Here is an 18,625-nt window from a genome sequence, read left to right as displayed (position 1 = left end):
ATGGTTGGGGGGAATCTACTTGCTAGTCGGTGGGGGATGGGGGCCTTCCTTGCGGCATTAGAGGCCGTTTGTTGGCGAGCTGGGAGCTGATAAGTCGCTTCGGCCGGAATTTCAGGCCCTAATCGTGAGGTACTTTTCGCGACCATGCTGTCTTTAGCAGCTTTAGCAGCCTGCGGTGATGTAAGGAGGCACTACTTCGTACTGCTTTTCCCAGTTCCGGTGCTAAGGTCAACGGCCCCAGCAGCCGAGCTTGCCAACCTTGTCAAAGCCTCCGAGGCTGGCTAGGAACCGCCGGCCTAATTTTTTTTTTCTGCCGTGGTAACGGCGGCGAGCGCTGCGCTTTTTATAACCTCTGCCACTCCCACCCATCCGACGTGCCCTCCTTTTTGCCTCTTTTCCCTCCATATACCCAAATATCCTTACAATGGCCTCTGTCACCCGTCTCAGCAACTCTGCCCTGAGGGCCTCATTGCGTGCCCCCGCCTTCAATGGCGCGGCTTTCAACGCCTCTCGCTGCTACTCGGCGAAGGCCCAGGTGAGCAGCATCGCCGCGGCGCAAGCACATGACGACATCTGGCCTCCCGAAGCTCAAGAGCCTCGAGGCAAAGATGGATGGAATGTGAGCAATCAAGTAGGATAGCAGCTGACTGACGATTTCTTTCTCTGTATAGTCTCTGAAGGACCGCTTCGCCGAGCTTCTCCCCGAGAAGATTGAGCAGATCAAGGCTCTGCGCAAGTAAGTGAAGCCCACAATTTTAAGGCTGCGCCCAAGGCAGCCTTATATGCTCTGTTCCAATTTGTTCGCATCGCTGACATTTCTTCTCTTCGTAGGGAGCACGGTTCCAAGGTCGTCGACAAGGTCACCCTCGACCAGGTCTATGGCGGTGCCCGTGGCATCAAGTCCCTCGTCTGGGAGGGTTCCGTCCTCGACGCCGAGGAGGGTATCCGATTCCGTGGCAAGACCATCCCTGAGTGCCAGGAGATCCTCCCCAAGGCTCCCGGTGGCAGCGAGCCCCTTCCCGAAGGTTAGTGACACAGAGCCCAGTGTTTGCGTATGAATAATTGAGCTGGTGGGACTAAATTCGAATTCTTCGCATATAGGTCTCTTCTGGCTTCTCCTGACTGGTGAGGTCCCTACCGAGCAGCAGGTCCGTGATCTGTCCGCCGAGTGGGCTGCCCGCTCCGATATCCCCAAGTTCGTCGAGGAGCTTATCGACCACTGCCCTACCGACCTCCACCCCATGGCCCAGTTCTCCCTGGCCGTCACTGCCCTCGAGCACACCTCCTCTTTCGCCAAGGCCTACGCCCGAGGCATCAACAAGAAGGAGTACTGGCACTACACCTATGAGGACTCCATGGACCTCATTGCCAAGCTGCCCAACATTGCTTCTCGCATCTACCAGAACGTCTTCAAGGGCGGAAAGGTTGCCCCCATCCAGAAGGACAAGGATTACTCCTTCAACTTCGCCAACCAGCTCGGATTCGGCGAGAACAAGGACTTCGTTGAGCTCCTGCGTCTGTACCTGACCATCCACACCGACCACGAGGGTGGCAACGTCAGCGCTCACACCACCCACCTGGTCGGCAGCGCTCTCAGCTCCCCCTTCCTGTCTCTGGCTGCCGGTCTTAACGGTCTTGCCGGTCCCCTGCACGGTCTTGCCAACCAGGAGGTTCTCAACTGGTTGACCGAGATGAAGAAGGCTGTTGGTGACGACCTCAGCGACAAGGCCATCACCGACTACCTCTGGTCTACCCTCAACGCCGGCCGTGTCGTCCCTGGTTACGGCCACGCCGTCCTCCGCAAGACCGACCCCCGCTACACTGCTCAGCGCACTTTCGCTCAAGGTATGTTGAATAGATGAATCCTTTGCTTGGAAAAAGGAAAAGAAAGCTAATTCCTCTACAGCCAAGATGCCCAACGACCCCATGTTCCAGCTGGTCAGCCAGGTTTACAAGATCGCCCCTGGTGTCCTGACTGAGCACGGCAAGACCAAGAACCCCTACCCCAACGTCGATGCCCACTCCGGTGTCCTTCTGCAGTACTACGGCCTGACCGAGGCCAACTACTACACCGTCCTGTTCGGTGTCTCCCGTGCCATTGGTGTCCTTCCCCAGCTGATCATTGACCGAGCTGTCGGTGCCCCCATTGAGCGCCCCAAGTCCTTCTCCACCGACAAGTGGGCTGAGCTTGTCAAGAAGCTGTAAGGGGTTTTACGACGATGATGGGAGAAGCAACAAAAACGGTGGTGATAGATGAGGATTTTTTCGGTTTTCTTCAGGGGAGCATTGGAAAATAGGGAAAAGCAAAGATTGGAGCCCTTTGGGCGAATTTGACTGCCGACTGGGATATAGACAGTCTGTGGATGACACAGCGACGGCCAGAACGGCGCTTAATTGTACAATATACGGAACTGTTTAGTTTCCAATTGATGTAATGACACAAAATGTTTTCACGGTGACTTTGAATGAGGAGGCGGTAGTGCCATGATACAACAGCTTGCAAATGGTCATGATACTCCACATCAAGTTGGCAAGCCAACGTAGAAATGCCGTGAGCCAACAACTACAGCCAGGATGATATCATCTAGTTCAGCTTACAATTTTCTTTCAATAGTGTGCACGAGCATGTCCCCGAATACGGGAGACTTGTATCCCAATGCCAATCTACAAACTACCTAGTATAGAGCACAGGAACCACAGAGTCAACTATCTTGAAATTTATCTTGAATGCTTTAAATCCCAATGGGAAAATTACTGGGTTAGGCAAGCTTCGTCGAAATATTGGAGGCCCGCTGTACTATTTTTGTTGTAGCCTCTTATTCGTATTCGATGGGGCGCGAGCTTTGATTCTCTGTGGACATGGCGCCGGTGCTGGTGGTGAGCGCCCTTGGAAAATCTAGTGCTCATTGGCTCCCCCTTTGGCAGATCTGAGCTCAACAATCGCAACCTGTTGAGATGGCTGGCCGAAACCGAATTTAGCGGGCCTGAGCCGCCACACGGGCCAAGGCCCACCGCAAGCAGGCGGGAGTTTAGAATGGCACCCTGTAAGAAGTGGTTAAAAAAGTTTTTTTTTTTCTTCTTGTTTTCTTTGGGATTCAATTATTTTGGGATATTTACCAACATGATTGCGTATGTGTAATTTCTCCTATTAATCGCTGGTATTACTACATCCCTACATGCTTAGCTCACTCACACCGATCCTGGGGGCTGCAGTAAGCAGCGCACCCGCATATACATGTGATTTTGTACATGGGTTCTGGAGCGCATACCAGTCAGAGTCAGTTCCCCAAGTGCTGGCGTGGCGCCAGGAACACACCCGACGTGGGGAAGAAGAGAGGAACGGCAAGGCAGTGCCAAACTGGATTGAGGCTCACGACAGAGTAGCAGTAGGAATCGTAAATGGCTAGATAGAGAGAGAGAGGGAGAGAGATCACCAGTCTCATTTGGGGTGCCAGCGCATTCACTGCTGTAAATGGTGCATGTACTCTTTGCTGCGAGGGAGGCATTACCCCAATGCGGAGAATCGAAAAAGCACATGCTAGACTCTGCCATCCTGTGTCGTCGGACAATCACGGTTCCAGCTCCCAAAGCAGCCCCCATTCGGTCCTCGGTCCGGTTCCTATCCTGCCCGAACTTTGCTGGCGCTGACCTCCCTGTCCGAGGACCGCTTACCTGCTTTCGCCAGCGCCCCCAATAACCCTCCGACACATGCTCCGATCGTTCAACGACAGCCTGTTAGTCAGCGAGCTAAGCCTTATCGCGCGCAATCCGTCGTCCCTCTAAGACCAGTACAAGTACACCAAAGCCTCAACACAACCCCCCCTTTTTCTTTTCTTCTTCCTCCTCCAACTTTCCTCCCAGGAAAACAACAATTCTCCCCTCTCCTCCACGCCTTGCGAAGAAGCACCCTATTCCCTTGGTCAGGGCCCCCTACAGCAAAACATCCCAGAAGTCATGGTCGCCGCCGCCGCTATCGAAGCTCCCGTCTCGGGCAGCACTCTCGAGAAGAAGCCCATCAAGTTCTCCAACCTGCTGCTCGGCGCAGGTCTGAACATGTTCGAGGTCACCACTCTTGGTCAGCCCCTCGAGGTCGTCAAGACCACCATGGCTGCCAACCGTGGCGATGGCTTTACCACGGCGCTGGGCCGTATCTGGGGTCGAGGTGGTCCTCTCGGCTGTAAGTGAACACTAAACCGAGGCAAAAAGCCAGTTGCGCGAAAATGGGGTTCATTCGGCTAATTGTATTCTTTTTTACTTGAACAGTCTACCAGGGTCTTATTCCCTGGGCTTGGATTGAGGCTTCTACCAAGGGCGCTGTGCTGCTCTTTGTTGCCTCAGAGGCCGAGTACTACGCTCGCTACATGGGTGCTTCTGAGTTTGGCGGTGGCATTCTTGGTGGTATCACCGGTGGTGTTGCCCAGGCCTATGCCACCATGGGTTTCTGCACCTGCATGAAGACGGTCGAAATCACACAGCACAAGCTGGCCGCTTCTGGTGTCAAGCCTCCCTCCACCTTCCAGACCTTTATGGGTATCTATAACAAGGAGGGTATCCGCGGTATCAACAAGGGTGTCAATGCTGTCGCCATCCGACAGATGACCAACTGGGGATCCCGTTTCGGTCTCAGCCGACTGGCCGAGGGCTGGATCCGCTCGGCCACCGGCAAGAAGCAGAGCGACAAGCTCTCTGCCGGCGAGAAGATTCTTGCTAGTGCTCTCGGCGGTGGTCTCAGTGCTTGGAACCAGCCTATTGAGGTCATCCGTGTCGAGATGCAGAGCAAGAAGGACGACCCCAACCGACCCAAGAAGATGACGGTCGGCAACACTTTCCGTTACATTTACGATAACAATGGCATCAGGGGCCTCTACCGAGGTGTTGCCCCTCGAATTGGTCTCGGCGTTTGGCAGACGATTTGCATGGTTGCTGTCGGAGACATGTAAGCATTTCTCCCATTTATAAACATTACATGAAAGTTACAGCTTTGCTAACAATACATTTCTTCTGCAGGGCTAAAACTTATGTGGAGAAATTGACCGGTGATCAGGTCACGGCTAAGCATTAGACGGCGTTTGGGAACAGGGCTCGATGATTGGCAATGGATGTTTTCAAGATTTGGGTTCTTATTTACACGCGATAAATGAAATGACGGCGGAGGACATGTAATCTTTTACAGTGGGCTTGTCGAGTCTCTGTACTTGCTTACGTCTTTTCTTTCTTAATATGTGTGTATTGATACTATATGCACCATTTTTATTACTATTATTATAGATCTACTCTGGTGGAAACTAGTAGAGTGGAAATGAATGAATAGATGGCAATGGACCATCCACAACTGGTAGTGTGTAATCCGACGTGCTAGGTTTATATGACAGATGAAGTAGTAGATCGATGCAACCGTTTGACGGTCCGCCGCGGGCCGTGCTCCAAGCATCGGCATCGGATACCGGAGGGAACCCCGGATAGTAATCTCGGAAGTTCATCTGCTTATAGGATGAATGAGAACAGTGGTAGCTGCATCTTACCTATCAAGTTATGTGGATGTTGATGTTGAGTCAGTAACGAGAATACATGAGAGATTATTCGTCAGTCATTGATGCTTAGAAATAAAGTTCATAAACTGTTAATTACATTTACAATTAGACTGAGGGCAGATTCACGATAACTTTTAGAGTTATGTTTCGTCCGGTTTCGTTCCAAGCCAATTACACTAGTAAAGTGAAGATTCCAAAAGCGAAAAAATATACCAATGGTACCTATGCTGCGGAGTAGTTGGGGAAACTGCTCGTTTGTTCACATGAATATTTTTGATGCTAGTACGGATTGGTAATGTTTCCTAGAAAGGCTATGAATCGAATAAATGGCGTAGTAAAATCTTGATGAAATCAAAAAAAATTATGGTGGTCTATTGTCAATATCCTGTAGGGCTGCCTCAGCGCTCTGATGGAGCGAATATTGCTGAGTAGGCCTGATGATTCCCGACGGTAACGGCGTCAGCGAGAGCGAGAGCGATTTGTTGAATTCGTGGCAGTGCACCGTCAGTCCTCCCATGTGGCTGTGCCAGAGCAATAGGCCTGCTCCTAAGGACCGAGGCTTGCTGCTATGCCAAATGCCTTTGTGCTGAGGAATACCTACTTTCGCAGCTGCATTAGCGGGGACTGGATCTGCGCTGGAGTTCCTGCCAAGAGAGGACCCTGAGAGTGACATGCACTTGATATTAAAAAAAGAAACAATGAAAATACAAAATACAAAGCAGAAATTGCACAAGTTGAATAAAAGAATCAAGATGTGCATTTAAGGCATTAACGTTAAGCATATTTGGATAAGAAGCTGCTAGCAGGCACTACCCAGGCCACACTATCTGGAATTACCAGTAGATTCCATCGGGCTCCCGGCACGCAAAGCCATGCGCTCTCTGTTCACATACGTGGTCGCCTGACTGCGCCTCGCACTCCCGACTTTAGCGGGCTTCCCATGCGTCACAAACACCATAGGCTTGTGCTGTGGCGGTTGGCGGCCGCTGCGGCGCAGGCAATCTAGTATAGTACAGGACCCTGATGTATATAAAGTAGAAGCCTCTTTGAGGGGCTGGCATGTGTTGAAAAAATATCATCTTTTGACTGGTCAAATCTGGCAATTTCCCGATTCTGCCCTCTGTATACTTGATACCCCGACCAAGCAGCTCATTTAACCGCCCAGCGCTCTTTCTATCCCGCCGCCCGCAGCGCCGTCACTGTCATCGCCAAAGCAGTTAGCTAGGGGCTCACACGCTAAACCACCCCTCCTCATCCCCCTCTTATTCGCACTCGCCTCTATCTTCTCTTCCTTCTTTTTTTCTCCTCACGCATCCATATTTGTCGGACGCACACACAACTCTACAAAACATTTCTCATGTCCGACTTTGCTCCTCCGTCAGGGCCTCCGCCGCCCAAGGCTCCCGAAGTTCCTTCCGGTTGGACCGCCCGGTGGAACGACCAGTATAAAGAATGGTACGTTCGGCAATATTAATAATGTGGTTTTGCGCGGCTTCACAGCAAAACTCGCTCTTGCTTGAGTTTACCGTTTCTCAACGTACTAACACTCCTCTTGCAGGTTCTACGTAAACCTCTACACCAAGAAATCCCAATGGGACAAGCCTACCCACCCCGTCTATCCTGAGGGTGACGGCCCGCCTTCAGATGCTCCTCCAGGCTATGATGCCCACAACCGTAACTCCCCTTACCCTTCCGACCACAAGACGAACCCCTACAGCAACTCGGGCAACAACGCCGGCTCTTCGTCTAGAACCCAGCAAGAAGATGAGGATGCTCGTATGGCGGCCAGGTTACAGGCCGAAGAAAATGCGCGAGCCCGTGGTGGTAGCTACAGCGGGGGTGCTGCCGACTCATACCGCCAGGGACAGAGCACCAGCCCATACCCTCCGCCCGGAAACAGCCCCTATGCTTCTCCTCCTCCCCAGGGGCAGCAGGGCCAAAGTGGCGAGAGAGGTCTGCTGAGCAGCCTTGCCGGTGGCTTTATCGGCTCCAAGCTGGCGAACAAGAACAGCAACTCTCACAACGCCTCTCCCTCTCCCGCCGGCGGCTTCCCCGGCGCTCCTGGCGCAGGTCCCTATCCAGGCTACGGACCGCCACCACCGCAAAACTATGGACCACCGCCGCCGCAGGGATATGGCTACCCTCCCCCGGGATACGGAGGGCCCGGTGCGTACGGCGGCGGCTACGCTCCCTCTCCTCAGCAATACGCCCCCTCTCCTCAGCCGGTGATTGTGCAACAGCAAGCACCGCCTAAGAAGAGCGGCGGCCTTGGAACTTTCGGAGGAGCTGCTCTCGGTCTCGGTGCTGGTGTGGTTGGTGGTCTGCTGATCGAGGATGCCATTGATCACTTTGAGGACCGAGGATATGAGCAGGGTTACGACCAAGGATACGACAACGGATTCGATAACGGATACGATGATGGTGATTTCTAAGGGAGCCTGACCGAGACGAGCTAGCTAGTTATATGATTGCTATCAAATATATAGTTCTTTTGCATGGGAGGAGAATTTCTGGGTGGTAATCAAACGGTTTTTTGTTTGTTTGTCTGTTTGTCTGTCTTAGCTATCTATATATTTAACAAGACAAGATTGTAGTTGTTTAGGCTAGGAATAGGAGGATGGCGTTTCGGAGTAATACCGATTACACCAAACTTATGATACACTTTTACACTATTCTCTAGGTGCTCTCTCGTGCCTTTATTCCAAATTGACAAAATGTATAATAAATGCAATAGTTTGCCATCCCTATCCTAATTATCTGCCAACCATTATATCTACATCTTTCTTCTTTCCTCCCCATATCAAGCGCTGGAGGCCATTTCACCTCTTCACGCCTTCCTTTTTACCAGAGCCCGCAAGGTAAGCCGCCATGTCGAAGTTTCCAAGAGGGTTCTGTCCGGCCTGGGCATTGCCCATGATGGCGTTCAAAGGGCTTTCTTTTTGTCTCTCTTCGAATTCGGCGCGCAGCTCGGGGTCCACTGTTCGTGGTGTTAGATTTTGGTCTACACAGATATATATATGTGTAGATTGGAAGAATTGGGAGGAAGGAAATGCGAGGAAAAGAAGTAAGAATGTAGACGTACTGTTATCCATTAGATATGGCATGCCGAATACGATGCCCATTGTGACAATACCCATAAGGATCATGGGGCTCTTGAGGATGCTGAACACGGAAACTAATCGACAAGTTAGTTACCAAACACAGCAAAAGAAGAGAGAGAGATCAAGATCAAGACTCACACGCCGGTCTCTCCATGAAGAAAATCTTTCCACCCAGCGCCTTGACGCTGAAACCCCTCGCAGTCTCTCCCTCGCTCTTCACAGGCACCGCCTCGCCTTTATTCCCCCACTCGTTGCCACGAAACGTCTCCCAGACTTTCACAGCGCCATCCTCGCCAACATCTACCCGCAGTGGCTGGAACGTATCCGTAGCGCAGTGCACGTCGAGGAGGTACGAGTCAGCCGAGACGTTGTGGAAGCTGAAGGTGTTTACCACGGTCAGAGGGGCGTCGAGGCGCTTGTGCAGGCTGGACAGCGTGGCGTGGGTGCTGGGCGGGAGGAGGAAGGGGTTCGGCTTGGCGGGGAGGGAGACGGTGAGGGAGACTTGGGCGGCGGAGGCGCTGAGGATTGCGCAGGCGAGGGTGAGGAGGGACGTTAACTCCATTGTTTGTGGTTTTGCTGCTCGGCTGGCGGGCGGGCTGGAGGGTTTTTTGGAGGTGGATGACGATGGTGGAAATGGCGTATGTATGTAGCTATGGCTGAGGTGTAGTGGTTGATAAGGCTTGGGGGGTTGTTTGGGGTTTAGTGCGTATCCACTGAGAGCGAGCTGTGAGGTCCCCAAAGCAGTGGTAGCTAGGCGCTGCGAGGCCTATAATTGGCTGGCGTGTAAATGCTCATGGTCTTTTACTCATCTGAAAAAGAGAAGAGGTGGTATTATTTCACGCTTTATTTTCATTATTAAACGCTGAATAATATATACATTATAACAATATTAATTACCCTTGAGAACCTCCTATCCCCTCCGGCCCAGGACTTCCTCCCCTGCCCAGCATCTCCAGCGTCTCATCTCTACTCTTCGAATTGCTCAGCCTAAACACCACAGGCCTCCTAATCTCCCTAGAAGACCTCGAGATGCCATCGTCTGTAAATCCGAGCTCACTCAGCCCATCCAATTCGTCAGCCTCGTCTGCCACGCCCGGAGGCGGATCCGCTTCAAAGACAGTCTCGATGTCGCCATGAGGGTTAAAGCCGGTGAAGCGCCATCGAAGCAGCTGGCTCGACCTCTTTCCACGACTTGTTTCGCCGATTCTGAAAAAGTTGCGCTCGTACAAGCTAATGAATAAGAGAGTTGGGAAATTCAGAACCCGTACGATGGCAACGTGGATGGAATGAAAATCGTGTGCCGAGACGAGCAGCTTCAGGGGCAGCATCAGCAACAGAGCTAGTATGTTGAACGGAGGGGGGTAGGCAAAGATTGCATCGCTTCTCACGCACTCAAACGTGAGTACTGCTCGGCGAAACTGAATCTCAGCGGCTTCGGCGTCCACGATGCGTGAGAATGTGTTGGTCAACACGGCCACTAGAATCGTCAAGAACAGCGTGTTTCCCAAGAAGGCGAAAGCCACGATCAGGGCTGGGCCGAGCACGACGTGGAACTGCACAGACTCTTGGATGCCCGTGCCGTCGAGTCCAAACCAGATCCATAGAAGCCACTTGGCGACGGTGTACCATTTGGGATCTGAACCTTGGCTGCTCATCATGAGCCACTGAAGTGCTAGAAAGAAACCTCCCACACACCACAGCGTGAGAAATGTCAACATGAGGAAGTCCTTCATCATGGCGTGCAGCGAGATGAAGACAATGTTGTCTGGCATGAGACTAAATGCAAATCGGGTGAGCAGTACCGGTGCTGCAACGCATAGAATATGCAACGCCAGAGAGTCTGCGCCATCCAAGCTATGAGCGACAGAGATCCAGATATCGTATAGCCGCACAAAGAGATAGGTACAGAAGATGATGGTAAAGGTCACGTCCAAGAATGACCACGTCTTCTGAGCATGCACCGCCCACCCATGCTCAATGATGGCCGCGAACTCGTCCAGGATCCATCCTGCCGTATACACGGCGAAGAGGCTCTCGTATAGTATCTGGGAAGTTGGATTGCTTCGGTTCACCATGATCAAGATATATAGACCCAGCAGTATCATGAACTGCACAGACTCAAGCAAGTTCCTCCACTTTGGCACAATCAACCGATAGTGGTTCAGCAGAGGAGCCTTGCGCGGATCATACAACGACACAGGGTGATACTTGTAATGGTCCGGCAAGATATCCACAAAGGATATCGGCGTATACACAACCTGGCCCTCATACACGGCATTCACCACCCGCAGACACGCCGGCGAGCTCATCAACGCTTTGCTCTCCGACAGAATCGCCAGCTCCAGCGCAGTGAGCTTCCCCTCTTGGCCGCCGCGCTCCTGCACCGGCCAGTGTGTATATCGGCCCACACGAACAACATCCTCAGGGGCGCCCGAGAAGGGATCGAACCCTTGGACGAGGATGTTGGCCAGCCGCAGTAGGCCGGCGGAGCCCGACTTCTCGGGGGTGTTGTCCTCGTGGAACTTGCGCAGGATCTTGGTGGCGACGATTTCGCAGAGGGCGGCGCGCGCGCGGCTGACACTCTGGTGCTTGGCAGCGGTTTGCTCTTTGAGGAATTGGACGCGGTTGGCGAGGAGGCAGTATACTAAGGGAGACAAGGTTTGGTATGTGAGCCATGGTGATCTAAGAGGATATTCGATTTTCTCGCGCGCTTATTATATACACATATTCACACGAATAGAGACACAAGAAGACAATGGTACAGCAAAAGTTACAAAAGTCAATTTCACGAGCAAAAGGGGAGTGAGGCGAGCAAACCTATTGAGGTATCGTCAGGGTCATATAGCCTGTCTACCAGCGGGCGGACCACGAGGGTGTTGACGCGCGGGCTTGTCAGTTGCTTGGATGTATAAGGATCCTCTAATATTGCAACGGTTTAGTTGAGAGTATTGTGGTGAAGGCGAGTACAATCACTTACCGATACTAGCGATGATGATGGCTCGTACTCTTGATCATACGCTGGCCAATCAGCAATGCTGTTTTGTTACGTGTAAGACGGTGAGAAGAGAGACAAAGAGAAAAGGAGTTGAGGAAACTCAAATGCGACAACTCAGAATCAAAAGGTTCAAAATGCTTTGTAACAAGAAGACTCACCGATGGATCGTGGTAAATACATCCGGAGGTCCTCGCAACGGCTCATCTTCATCAGCGAAATAGTCGCCCGCCTCGCTTCCAGCGCTTTCATCAGCTTCGAGGATAGTTGCGCTTAGAGAATCTTCGTTTACAGCATCGTCCATTTCGCGTAAGATATAAGAAAGGAGCGAAACTAGTGAAAACAGGGGTTATTTTTGCTATGAATGTCAAGTTCAACGATTGGTTTACAAGTGAAAAAAAATCGGTTGCTTGGGAAAAAGTCTAATATAGGCTTGACAGTGCCTCCCTTAGTTTACTTAAACGGAGGCCTCAAGCCTTTCGACTGCTGAGGCAATTTACACATGTCAGATTTGGAGACTTTTAGCAGCACTGCAACTATGGTAGCGCCCTGCGTCATTTTGGCAGCTTAGCTACCTGATCAAGCAAGATGCGAGACGCAAAATGCAGGATGACGACGGGAGTGCCACAAAATATCAACAGTAGTATACAGAACGAGGGAAATAAAAAGGATCACCCGCTTTTTGAAAGGAGGTTAAGCATTTATGAGCTAAGGCATGTTCTGCTTTAGCCGAAGCTTGTACTCGTGATATCTACCTATGGGAATCAGTCCCGATCCTCTAGCAGGGGGGGACTCAATAGCCAAAATTCCGGCATACATGCGCTGGACAACTCCTCATTCGTTTCTATGACCAAAATTGTATAGACAGCCATCGCTCGTCGCAACAGCCCCTCCAACAACAACGCCAGCTTTAGGTGAAGAACTAGTGAAACTCACGCCGGATATCTTTCTTGTTCACATCGCTTTTGACACAAATTCATTATTTATTTTTTTTCTCTTTTTTTTTTTTAATTCATCCGTCGTTGCCGTCCTGTGTTTACAGACCAGCGGCCTGGAAGGACTGCTCAAAGTCGGCAATGATGTCGCTGATGTCCTCAGTACCGACTGAGACGCGGATAAGGTCCTCGGTGACACCAGAGTCGTTTTTCTCTGCCTCGCTCAGCTGCTCGTGAGTGGTGGTCCAGGGGCTGCGGAGATGTTAGCATATGTCAAATATTTGAATATTTGGGGGCTACTCACTGAATGGCCAGGGTCTTGGAATCACCAACGTTGGCAAGGTTGCTGATCAGCTTGAAGCCGTCAACGACCTTGGCGCCTCCTTCGGCACCACCCTTGACACCAAAGCTCAGGACACCACCGAAACCTCTGGGGAGGTACTTCTTGGCGTTCTGGTGGTAGGGGTGGCTCTCCAAGCCGGGGTAAGAAACCCATTGGACGTGGGGGCTGCTCTCCAGGTACTTGGCCACAGCCAGAGAGTTCTGGGCGTGGCGCTCGGCGCGGAGGCTGAGGGTCTCGACACCGAGGATCAGCTGCTGGGCGGCAAATGGGTTGAGAGCGGCGCCGATATCACGCAGGAGCTCGACTCTGGCGCGGACGATGAAGGAAACGGCGCCGAAAGTCTCCCAGAACTTGAGGCCGTGGTAACCCTCAGAGGGCTCGACGAACTGGGGGAATCGCTTGCCGTGGTCACCCCAGTTAAACTTGCCCGAGTCGACAATGACACCGCCGATGGTGGTGCCGTGTCCGCCGATCCACTTGGTAGCTGAGTGGACGACAATGTCGGCGCCGTGCTCAATGGGGCGGATGAAGTATCCACCGGCACCGAAAGTGTTGTCGACCTAATAATAGCCATTTCACATCAGTCATTGGGCTTTTATATGTTGATTTACAAATGGTATACAGCGACTTACCACCAGGGGAACGCCCTTGTCGTGAGCCACCTTGGCAATAGCCTCAAGGTCGGGTACGTTGTATCGGGGGTTGCCGATGCTCTCGAGGTAGACGGCCTTTGTCTTGTCGTCGATGGCGGCCTCAATCTCCTTGGGGTCGTCGCCCTTGACGAACTTTGTGGTGATGCCGAAGCGCTTGAATGTGACCTTGAACTGGTTGTAGGTGCCGCCGTAGAGGTTGGTGGTGGAGACGATGTTGTCGCCGGCCTGGGCGAGGGCAGAAAGGGCGAGGAACTGAGCTGCCTGGCCAGAGGAGGTGGCCAGAGCAGCAACGCCCCCTTCAAGGGCTGCTATCCGCTTCTCGAAGACATCGACGGTGGGCTATGAGATGTGTGAGTAAGTTTCAACGAAAGCGCATTGTCGAGGCACTCACGTTGCCGATACGGCTGTAGATGTTGCCCTCCTCCTTGAGGCCAAAGAGTCTTGCGCCGCGGGCCGAGTCGCCGAAAACGAAGCTCTGTCGCACAATGATTTATTAGCTTAAGATGTCTTTTTGAGAAATGCGCATGATGATAATTGATCGCTGCTTCTTTTTGTGCAGCGCATTGCGCGGCGCAATTCACGTTGCAACGAGGTGAGTGTGAAGCTTACCGAAGAGGCGTAGATGGGGACAGCTCGGGCGTTAGATGCCGAGTCGGGGGAGTGTCTGGGGACTGGTTAGTTGTCGCGATTCATTTGACTGTTTTCGCTCTGTCTCAATAAGACTTTTACTAGCTATATCTTTCGATATAGAGCAGGCAATAGGCAGCTTTCGCAGCAGCAGCTCTGACCATGGCATTGACCAGTAAGCCGAAGCTGTGACGCTGCTGCCCCGCGCTTGTCATGCCCGCAATTGAGTTTAGGAATCATAAAACTTACCCCGCGTGAAGCTGGAGGGTCGCAAAGTTCTTGCTGTTGCCCGCCATTGTAACCAACGCTTGATGCTAAAGTGATTGAATAAAAAGTAGAGATGATAGGAAGCGCTCGACAGAAACTGGGAGGGGAAGAAGAGAGAAATCGTATGAATTTTAAGCCGAGGGGACAGGAATCGGCTCAAACGAGCGTGCCACCCAGATGTATTTATACCACAATGCTTTACATGTCACCGGTATCAAATATTACGCTCCATGCTAGCACCTTGGCGGCGCAACCTTGAGTGACACCTCTTACTAAAGCTTCTATAACTCAAACTAGTAGGGGTCCAGCCGCGACTAAGTCGTGGCTGTAGGGCATCCATTTGCTCTATTGAGCCGTTTCGTTTGACAAAAACAGAAATTGAGCGTTTTGAGAGCCTCCACGCCGAGGGTGGGGTCTAAAGCCGTTCGCAAGCACGCAATCGTCGTGTGTTCTTAACCACACCAACGGCGCACGTAGAAGCCCTCTCTTGAGTGTTTTACTAGAGAAAAATACTCGTTAATCCTGGTTCACGCGAGAAAAGCGCCCCTCATCCGCGTTCTTTTGTCGGCCGGTTTTCGCTCACCATCAGTTTATCTCCCCCAACGGATCCATCCTTACATCCACAGCGGCCGTTCCCTGCTGGTGTGGTTATAGTTCCCCGAATTTAGCCAGCGTATCAGATTCTTAATTCCTAGGAAAGCTAACTCGTTTGCTCCGGCAAATTGTTGTCCATGGTCTGACTGTTCGAGGCTTTTTAATGCTGAGAGGCTTCTGTTTCTTATTCAGCCCTTATGTAAGTAAACTTCCAGCTACAACAGATGCTTATGGACGGCTTTAAACAATGGCAATAAAATGCAGCAGTAGATATTTATAAAACTGCTTGCGTAACGTTGGTTGCGTCAAGTGATGCTGATGAACCGCACTTGAAGTTGGCCAGGCAGGAAACACGAGTGCTCGACCTTTTGACCAGCCAATTAATCGGCTTATCTGGAATTGCATGGAAATAGTCCCGATTGCCTCTTCTAGCGAAATAGGGAAATCCTTGAGAGCCTGACGGCTCTGCGCGCGCCGAGAGGAGCTCAAGTGGGTGTGGATGGGCCTAGTACTGTGGAGCGCTGAATACGTGTGTTAAATCCGACAATCTATCCGACTATCGTGAATGGTTAGGTAATGTTAACTAGCTGTCTACGCTGTTATTGGCTTTTCTTCTCAACACAGCCTCTTGTCTCCTTGCATTCCTCTTCCAAGTTGTTTGAATGCTCTAACAAAGTAGACTTTTAATGGCTGCTTATACTTGGTGAGCTAGCAACGTCTTCAGCCCATATCAGCCCATATCATGGGAAATAACAAACTCCCCTGATGCATGATTGAGTAACAGAATCGCTAAGGAACCGGTTTTTAACCCATTAATAACTATCTGTTCACCTAGTAAATGTCACCTGCTTACCAAAGATGCTCTTTATCCAGCCATTACCCTGCCTCTAGTCATCATAAGCCACGCTAATCGTAACGACATGGTGCCCGCTAAGCTACGACAATCTACCTACATGTAACCCCAGTTCAACTCCCACTCAGCTCCCACCTAATCGGTAGTCCCGACGCTATATATCTGATGCACGATCCAAAAAGGAAAATAAAAACAAAGTGCAACGCTTAGAGCTCCACGTCTCCAGTGCCGTGTTCCCTGCCCGGCAGCTTAATCTGCCTTCCGCCGCCCTTGAAGATCTCCTTTGCCGCAAGGATGGCGGAGAACATCCACAGGCTGAACTGGACCGCAGCTAGAACCGCAGCACCGCGGCCAGACATGCAGACTGAGCCTGTACAAAAGGCCAGATCACCAAGGCATATAGCCACGGCGATGAAACCTGAAAAGTAGAATATGCAGTTGATGGCTTCGATGCCCAGCGATATTATGGGGCGTATAGCTTTGGGAGCGAAGCGCGGCGTGAGTTCGATGTAGATGATGGAGGCGAGTGTAAAGATTGGACAGAATAGAAGAAAGTCGATAGAAGGCGGCGCGGAGAGATGAGATCCCCTGAGATGCCAATTAACGACTATAGAGATGACGAGTTAGAAAAAAAAAATATTGCATATATTACAGACAATACTATAACGTGCTGTGGAAACGTACCGTACGCTGCCAAGGCGATGCTGGCAGCGGCCAGGATGCCTTGAGAGGCCCGGACGCAGATGATGAGTGTTTGCGGCTTGACGAGCATGGCGAGGATATTCTAACCGAAGAAGCTGAAGAAAAAATTATAGGGCCACAGAACACGCCCATGCCAAGGAGAAGAAGTTGTCGCGGTAATTTAGTCTTAGCATTAAAAGGTATAAAGCCTCGTCGTCGTGTACTAGCGGGGATGTCTAAGACATTTTGAATTACAGGTCCAAGGGAGAAGAAAAGGGCAGATCAATTGAGCAGATTGTACGAGGTAGTCTATGAGCGATACGCGTCCAGAAATAAAAAGGTGTACGAGGCTATAGAATAACACAATGTCTACTTGCTTGTATTGAATGGATCGTCCATCTTTGACAAAGTAGGACACTAGTCTCAGATATCATGAGATAAGTTTTATACATGTCTAGGTGTGTATGAAATTGTGGCTGTGAATGGCATTATAGCCTCAATCTGATCCGTTTCAAACGAGAAAAAAATGCAATCGATGATGCGATAGTTTCATGGTGATACAGGGACAGCTTTGACAACTTATTTATAACTGGTCTCGTCTTAGCCTTACAACGTGGCACACAGGTCACCTCGCCAAAGAAGCTCGAAACGGGCTCAACTTGGGTGGCTTGTACGTTGTATGAAACGCATTAAATGCCAGCCTCGTAACAGCTTGAGTCTTTTACCCCGAGATCTCGATGATATCAGATATTCTAAGCTTGCTGTCTTGGGTGATGGTGATCAATTGATTGAGGCTGGTGAAGAGTACAGGGTAAGCAAAATACAAGTACTTGGGTGGTGCTACTTCATACTAGTGGTTTTCCATATAGCGGATGCATAATACAGCCGATAACATCGATAAACTACCCCTTTACTGATTACTGTACAGCTGCTGAGGCCCAATAGGCATTTAGTTGACGTTGTGGGAGAACCTGTCACCATGAACGTTGTCCTCGGCTCTCAGAATGCGGGATAACGCGGGGAAGAGCACTATTGTCTATTGCTTTGTGACTAATGTGGCTCCAGCATCCAAGCGCAAAGTGCCAAGGGACACGTTTCTAGTCCGAAACCAGTTGTGAAGGTTCCAATACATGGCTATTGGCTTGTGAGGGCACGGACAAAGCACCCTTTTACAGACGACCGTCCGCGGCGACTCTCCAAAGGGTCTGGGGTTTCACATGCCGAAAGAAGACGCTATGCCGAATAGCAGCAATGTGATTGGCTGCAGAGCTGCGGACATGCCCTGGACCGAGGCCCACCGCCGTGCTTTAGCGGAGGACAGTAGGCCAAAAGCTGCCTGGCCGCCAAGTTGCTCCCCCAGACTGACTGATCTGTTGCCCCGGATTCCGAGGCATTACGAAATCTAGAAAAAGGATCAGTGAATGTAAAATGAAGTTTTCTACTTGTGTAAAAGCCTGATAAAAAACAGGCCATGATGTTTGAAAAATTCAGAAACACAGAAAAGACCAAATAGGATCCGCTTCGCCTGCTGTGGGAACACAAACGTCGCCACTGAGTGGTTGTTATTCCCCGAAACAGCCGACGTCACTACGGGATCCGGACTTTTGGCCTGACTGTGCTACGCTGTGGCCCGGACTTTGTACGGCGCCGTTTGGCTGGAATAGACGACAGTTTAAGTTAGTTTTCACTGTTGAAAGAGTTAAAAATTTGGCAAATGTTGATGTTGATCGCAGGTTGTCAATGTTCAACTAAAAAGAGGCGTGTTTAACTGTCCAGATGATTTTGCTGATTTGTCAAAGTAATACGGAGTCGGGATGTCGGGTGCATTAAAGAAATGGATTCCTTGGGGGGAAAAAAAGTTAAGCCATCCATGCACATGTACCAGTACTTGTCAATCGATATATTCGCATAGGTGCGCAAGTTAATTTAAATGCCACTCATGCAATATTGAGTTGTCGTATACTCCGTATAGCAGTAGTAAACACAAAACTTAGCTCGCATCTCGCATCTCATTTATCGATCTTTTTTAGCTTCTAGTGGCGAAGACG

General features: G+C 50.9%; 8 protein-coding genes across 8 annotated transcripts; 3 read left to right on the top strand and 5 right to left on the bottom strand.

The window, feature by feature from the left end:
* Positions 1-424: 424 nt before the first annotated feature.
* On the top strand, positions 425-2,205 carry GGI43DRAFT_383708 (citrate (Si)-synthase CIT1; the record flags this gene model as incomplete). Its single annotated transcript, XM_083203428.1, has 5 exons — positions 425-619; positions 672-736; positions 832-1,025; positions 1,102-1,845; positions 1,907-2,205. The coding sequence occupies 5 exons, from the start codon at positions 425-427 to the stop codon at positions 2,203-2,205; spliced, it is 1,497 nt and encodes a 498-aa protein (XP_083061066.1).
* Positions 2,206-2,339: 134 nt separating this feature from the next.
* GGI43DRAFT_376725 (uncharacterized protein) lies at positions 2,340-3,777 on the bottom strand. The gene is made up of 3 exons (XM_083202625.1): positions 3,270-3,777; positions 3,118-3,164; positions 2,340-3,042 (listed from the first exon to the last, which is right to left on the bottom strand). Exons 1-3 carry the CDS (start codon positions 3,598-3,600, stop codon positions 2,752-2,754), a joined length of 669 nt encoding a protein of 222 aa, XP_083061065.1. The 5' UTR covers positions 3,601-3,777; the 3' UTR covers positions 2,340-2,751.
* GGI43DRAFT_376717 (mitochondrial FOW-1 like protein) lies at positions 3,778-5,139 on the top strand. Its single transcript, XM_083202624.1, has 3 exons — positions 3,778-4,177; positions 4,264-4,936; positions 5,008-5,139. Exons 1-3 carry the CDS (start codon positions 3,955-3,957, stop codon positions 5,060-5,062), a joined length of 951 nt encoding a protein of 316 aa, XP_083061064.1. The 5' UTR covers positions 3,778-3,954; the 3' UTR covers positions 5,063-5,139.
* Positions 5,140-6,607: 1,468 nt separating this feature from the next.
* On the top strand, positions 6,608-8,203 carry GGI43DRAFT_404770 (WW domain-containing protein). Its single transcript, XM_083205958.1, has 2 exons — positions 6,608-6,986; positions 7,090-8,203. The coding sequence occupies exons 1-2, from the start codon at positions 6,889-6,891 to the stop codon at positions 7,961-7,963; spliced, it is 972 nt and encodes a 323-aa protein (XP_083061063.1). The 5' UTR covers positions 6,608-6,888; the 3' UTR covers positions 7,964-8,203.
* Positions 8,204-8,350: 147 nt separating this feature from the next.
* On the bottom strand, positions 8,351-9,194 carry GGI43DRAFT_383705 (uncharacterized protein; the record flags this gene model as incomplete). The annotated part of the gene is made up of 3 exons (XM_083203427.1): positions 8,351-8,508; positions 8,614-8,706; positions 8,771-9,194. 3 exons carry the CDS (start codon positions 9,192-9,194, stop codon positions 8,351-8,353), a joined length of 675 nt encoding a protein of 224 aa, XP_083061062.1.
* A 274-nt stretch (positions 9,195-9,468) lies between these two features.
* Positions 9,469-12,285, bottom strand: GGI43DRAFT_404765 (uncharacterized protein). Its single transcript, XM_083205957.1, has 4 exons — positions 11,786-12,285; positions 11,610-11,638; positions 11,450-11,551; positions 9,469-11,276 (listed from the first exon to the last, which is right to left on the bottom strand). The coding sequence occupies exons 1-4, from the start codon at positions 11,926-11,928 to the stop codon at positions 9,526-9,528; spliced, it is 2,025 nt and encodes a 674-aa protein (XP_083061061.1). The 5' UTR covers positions 11,929-12,285; the 3' UTR covers positions 9,469-9,525.
* Positions 12,189-14,953, bottom strand: GGI43DRAFT_376649 (bifunctional cysteine synthase/O-acetylhomoserine aminocarboxypropyltransferase MET17). Its single transcript, XM_083202623.1, has 7 exons — positions 14,432-14,953; positions 14,165-14,219; positions 13,947-14,030; positions 13,535-13,894; positions 12,864-13,462; positions 12,561-12,811; positions 12,189-12,375 (listed from the first exon to the last, which is right to left on the bottom strand). The coding sequence occupies exons 1-6, from the start codon at positions 14,476-14,478 to the stop codon at positions 12,661-12,663; spliced, it is 1,296 nt and encodes a 431-aa protein (XP_083061060.1). The 5' UTR covers positions 14,479-14,953; the 3' UTR covers positions 12,189-12,375; positions 12,561-12,660.
* A 1,149-nt stretch (positions 14,954-16,102) lies between these two features.
* On the bottom strand, positions 16,103-16,668 carry GGI43DRAFT_383702 (MARVEL domain-containing protein; the record flags this gene model as incomplete). The annotated part of the gene is made up of 2 exons (XM_083203426.1): positions 16,103-16,503; positions 16,581-16,668. The coding sequence occupies 2 exons, from the start codon at positions 16,666-16,668 to the stop codon at positions 16,103-16,105; spliced, it is 489 nt and encodes a 162-aa protein (XP_083061059.1).
* Positions 16,669-18,625: the final 1,957 nt, after the last annotated feature.

Source organism: Trichoderma evansii, assembly GCF_050947405.1.
Source record: "Trichoderma evansii strain SZMC 28006 chromosome Unknown GGI43scaffold_9, whole genome shotgun sequence".
NCBI classification, from domain to species: Eukaryota; Fungi; Ascomycota; class Sordariomycetes; order Hypocreales; family Hypocreaceae; genus Trichoderma; species Trichoderma evansii.
The sequence above is the reverse complement of the archived record's forward strand: the minus strand, read 5'-3'. Positions and strand labels throughout refer to the sequence as shown.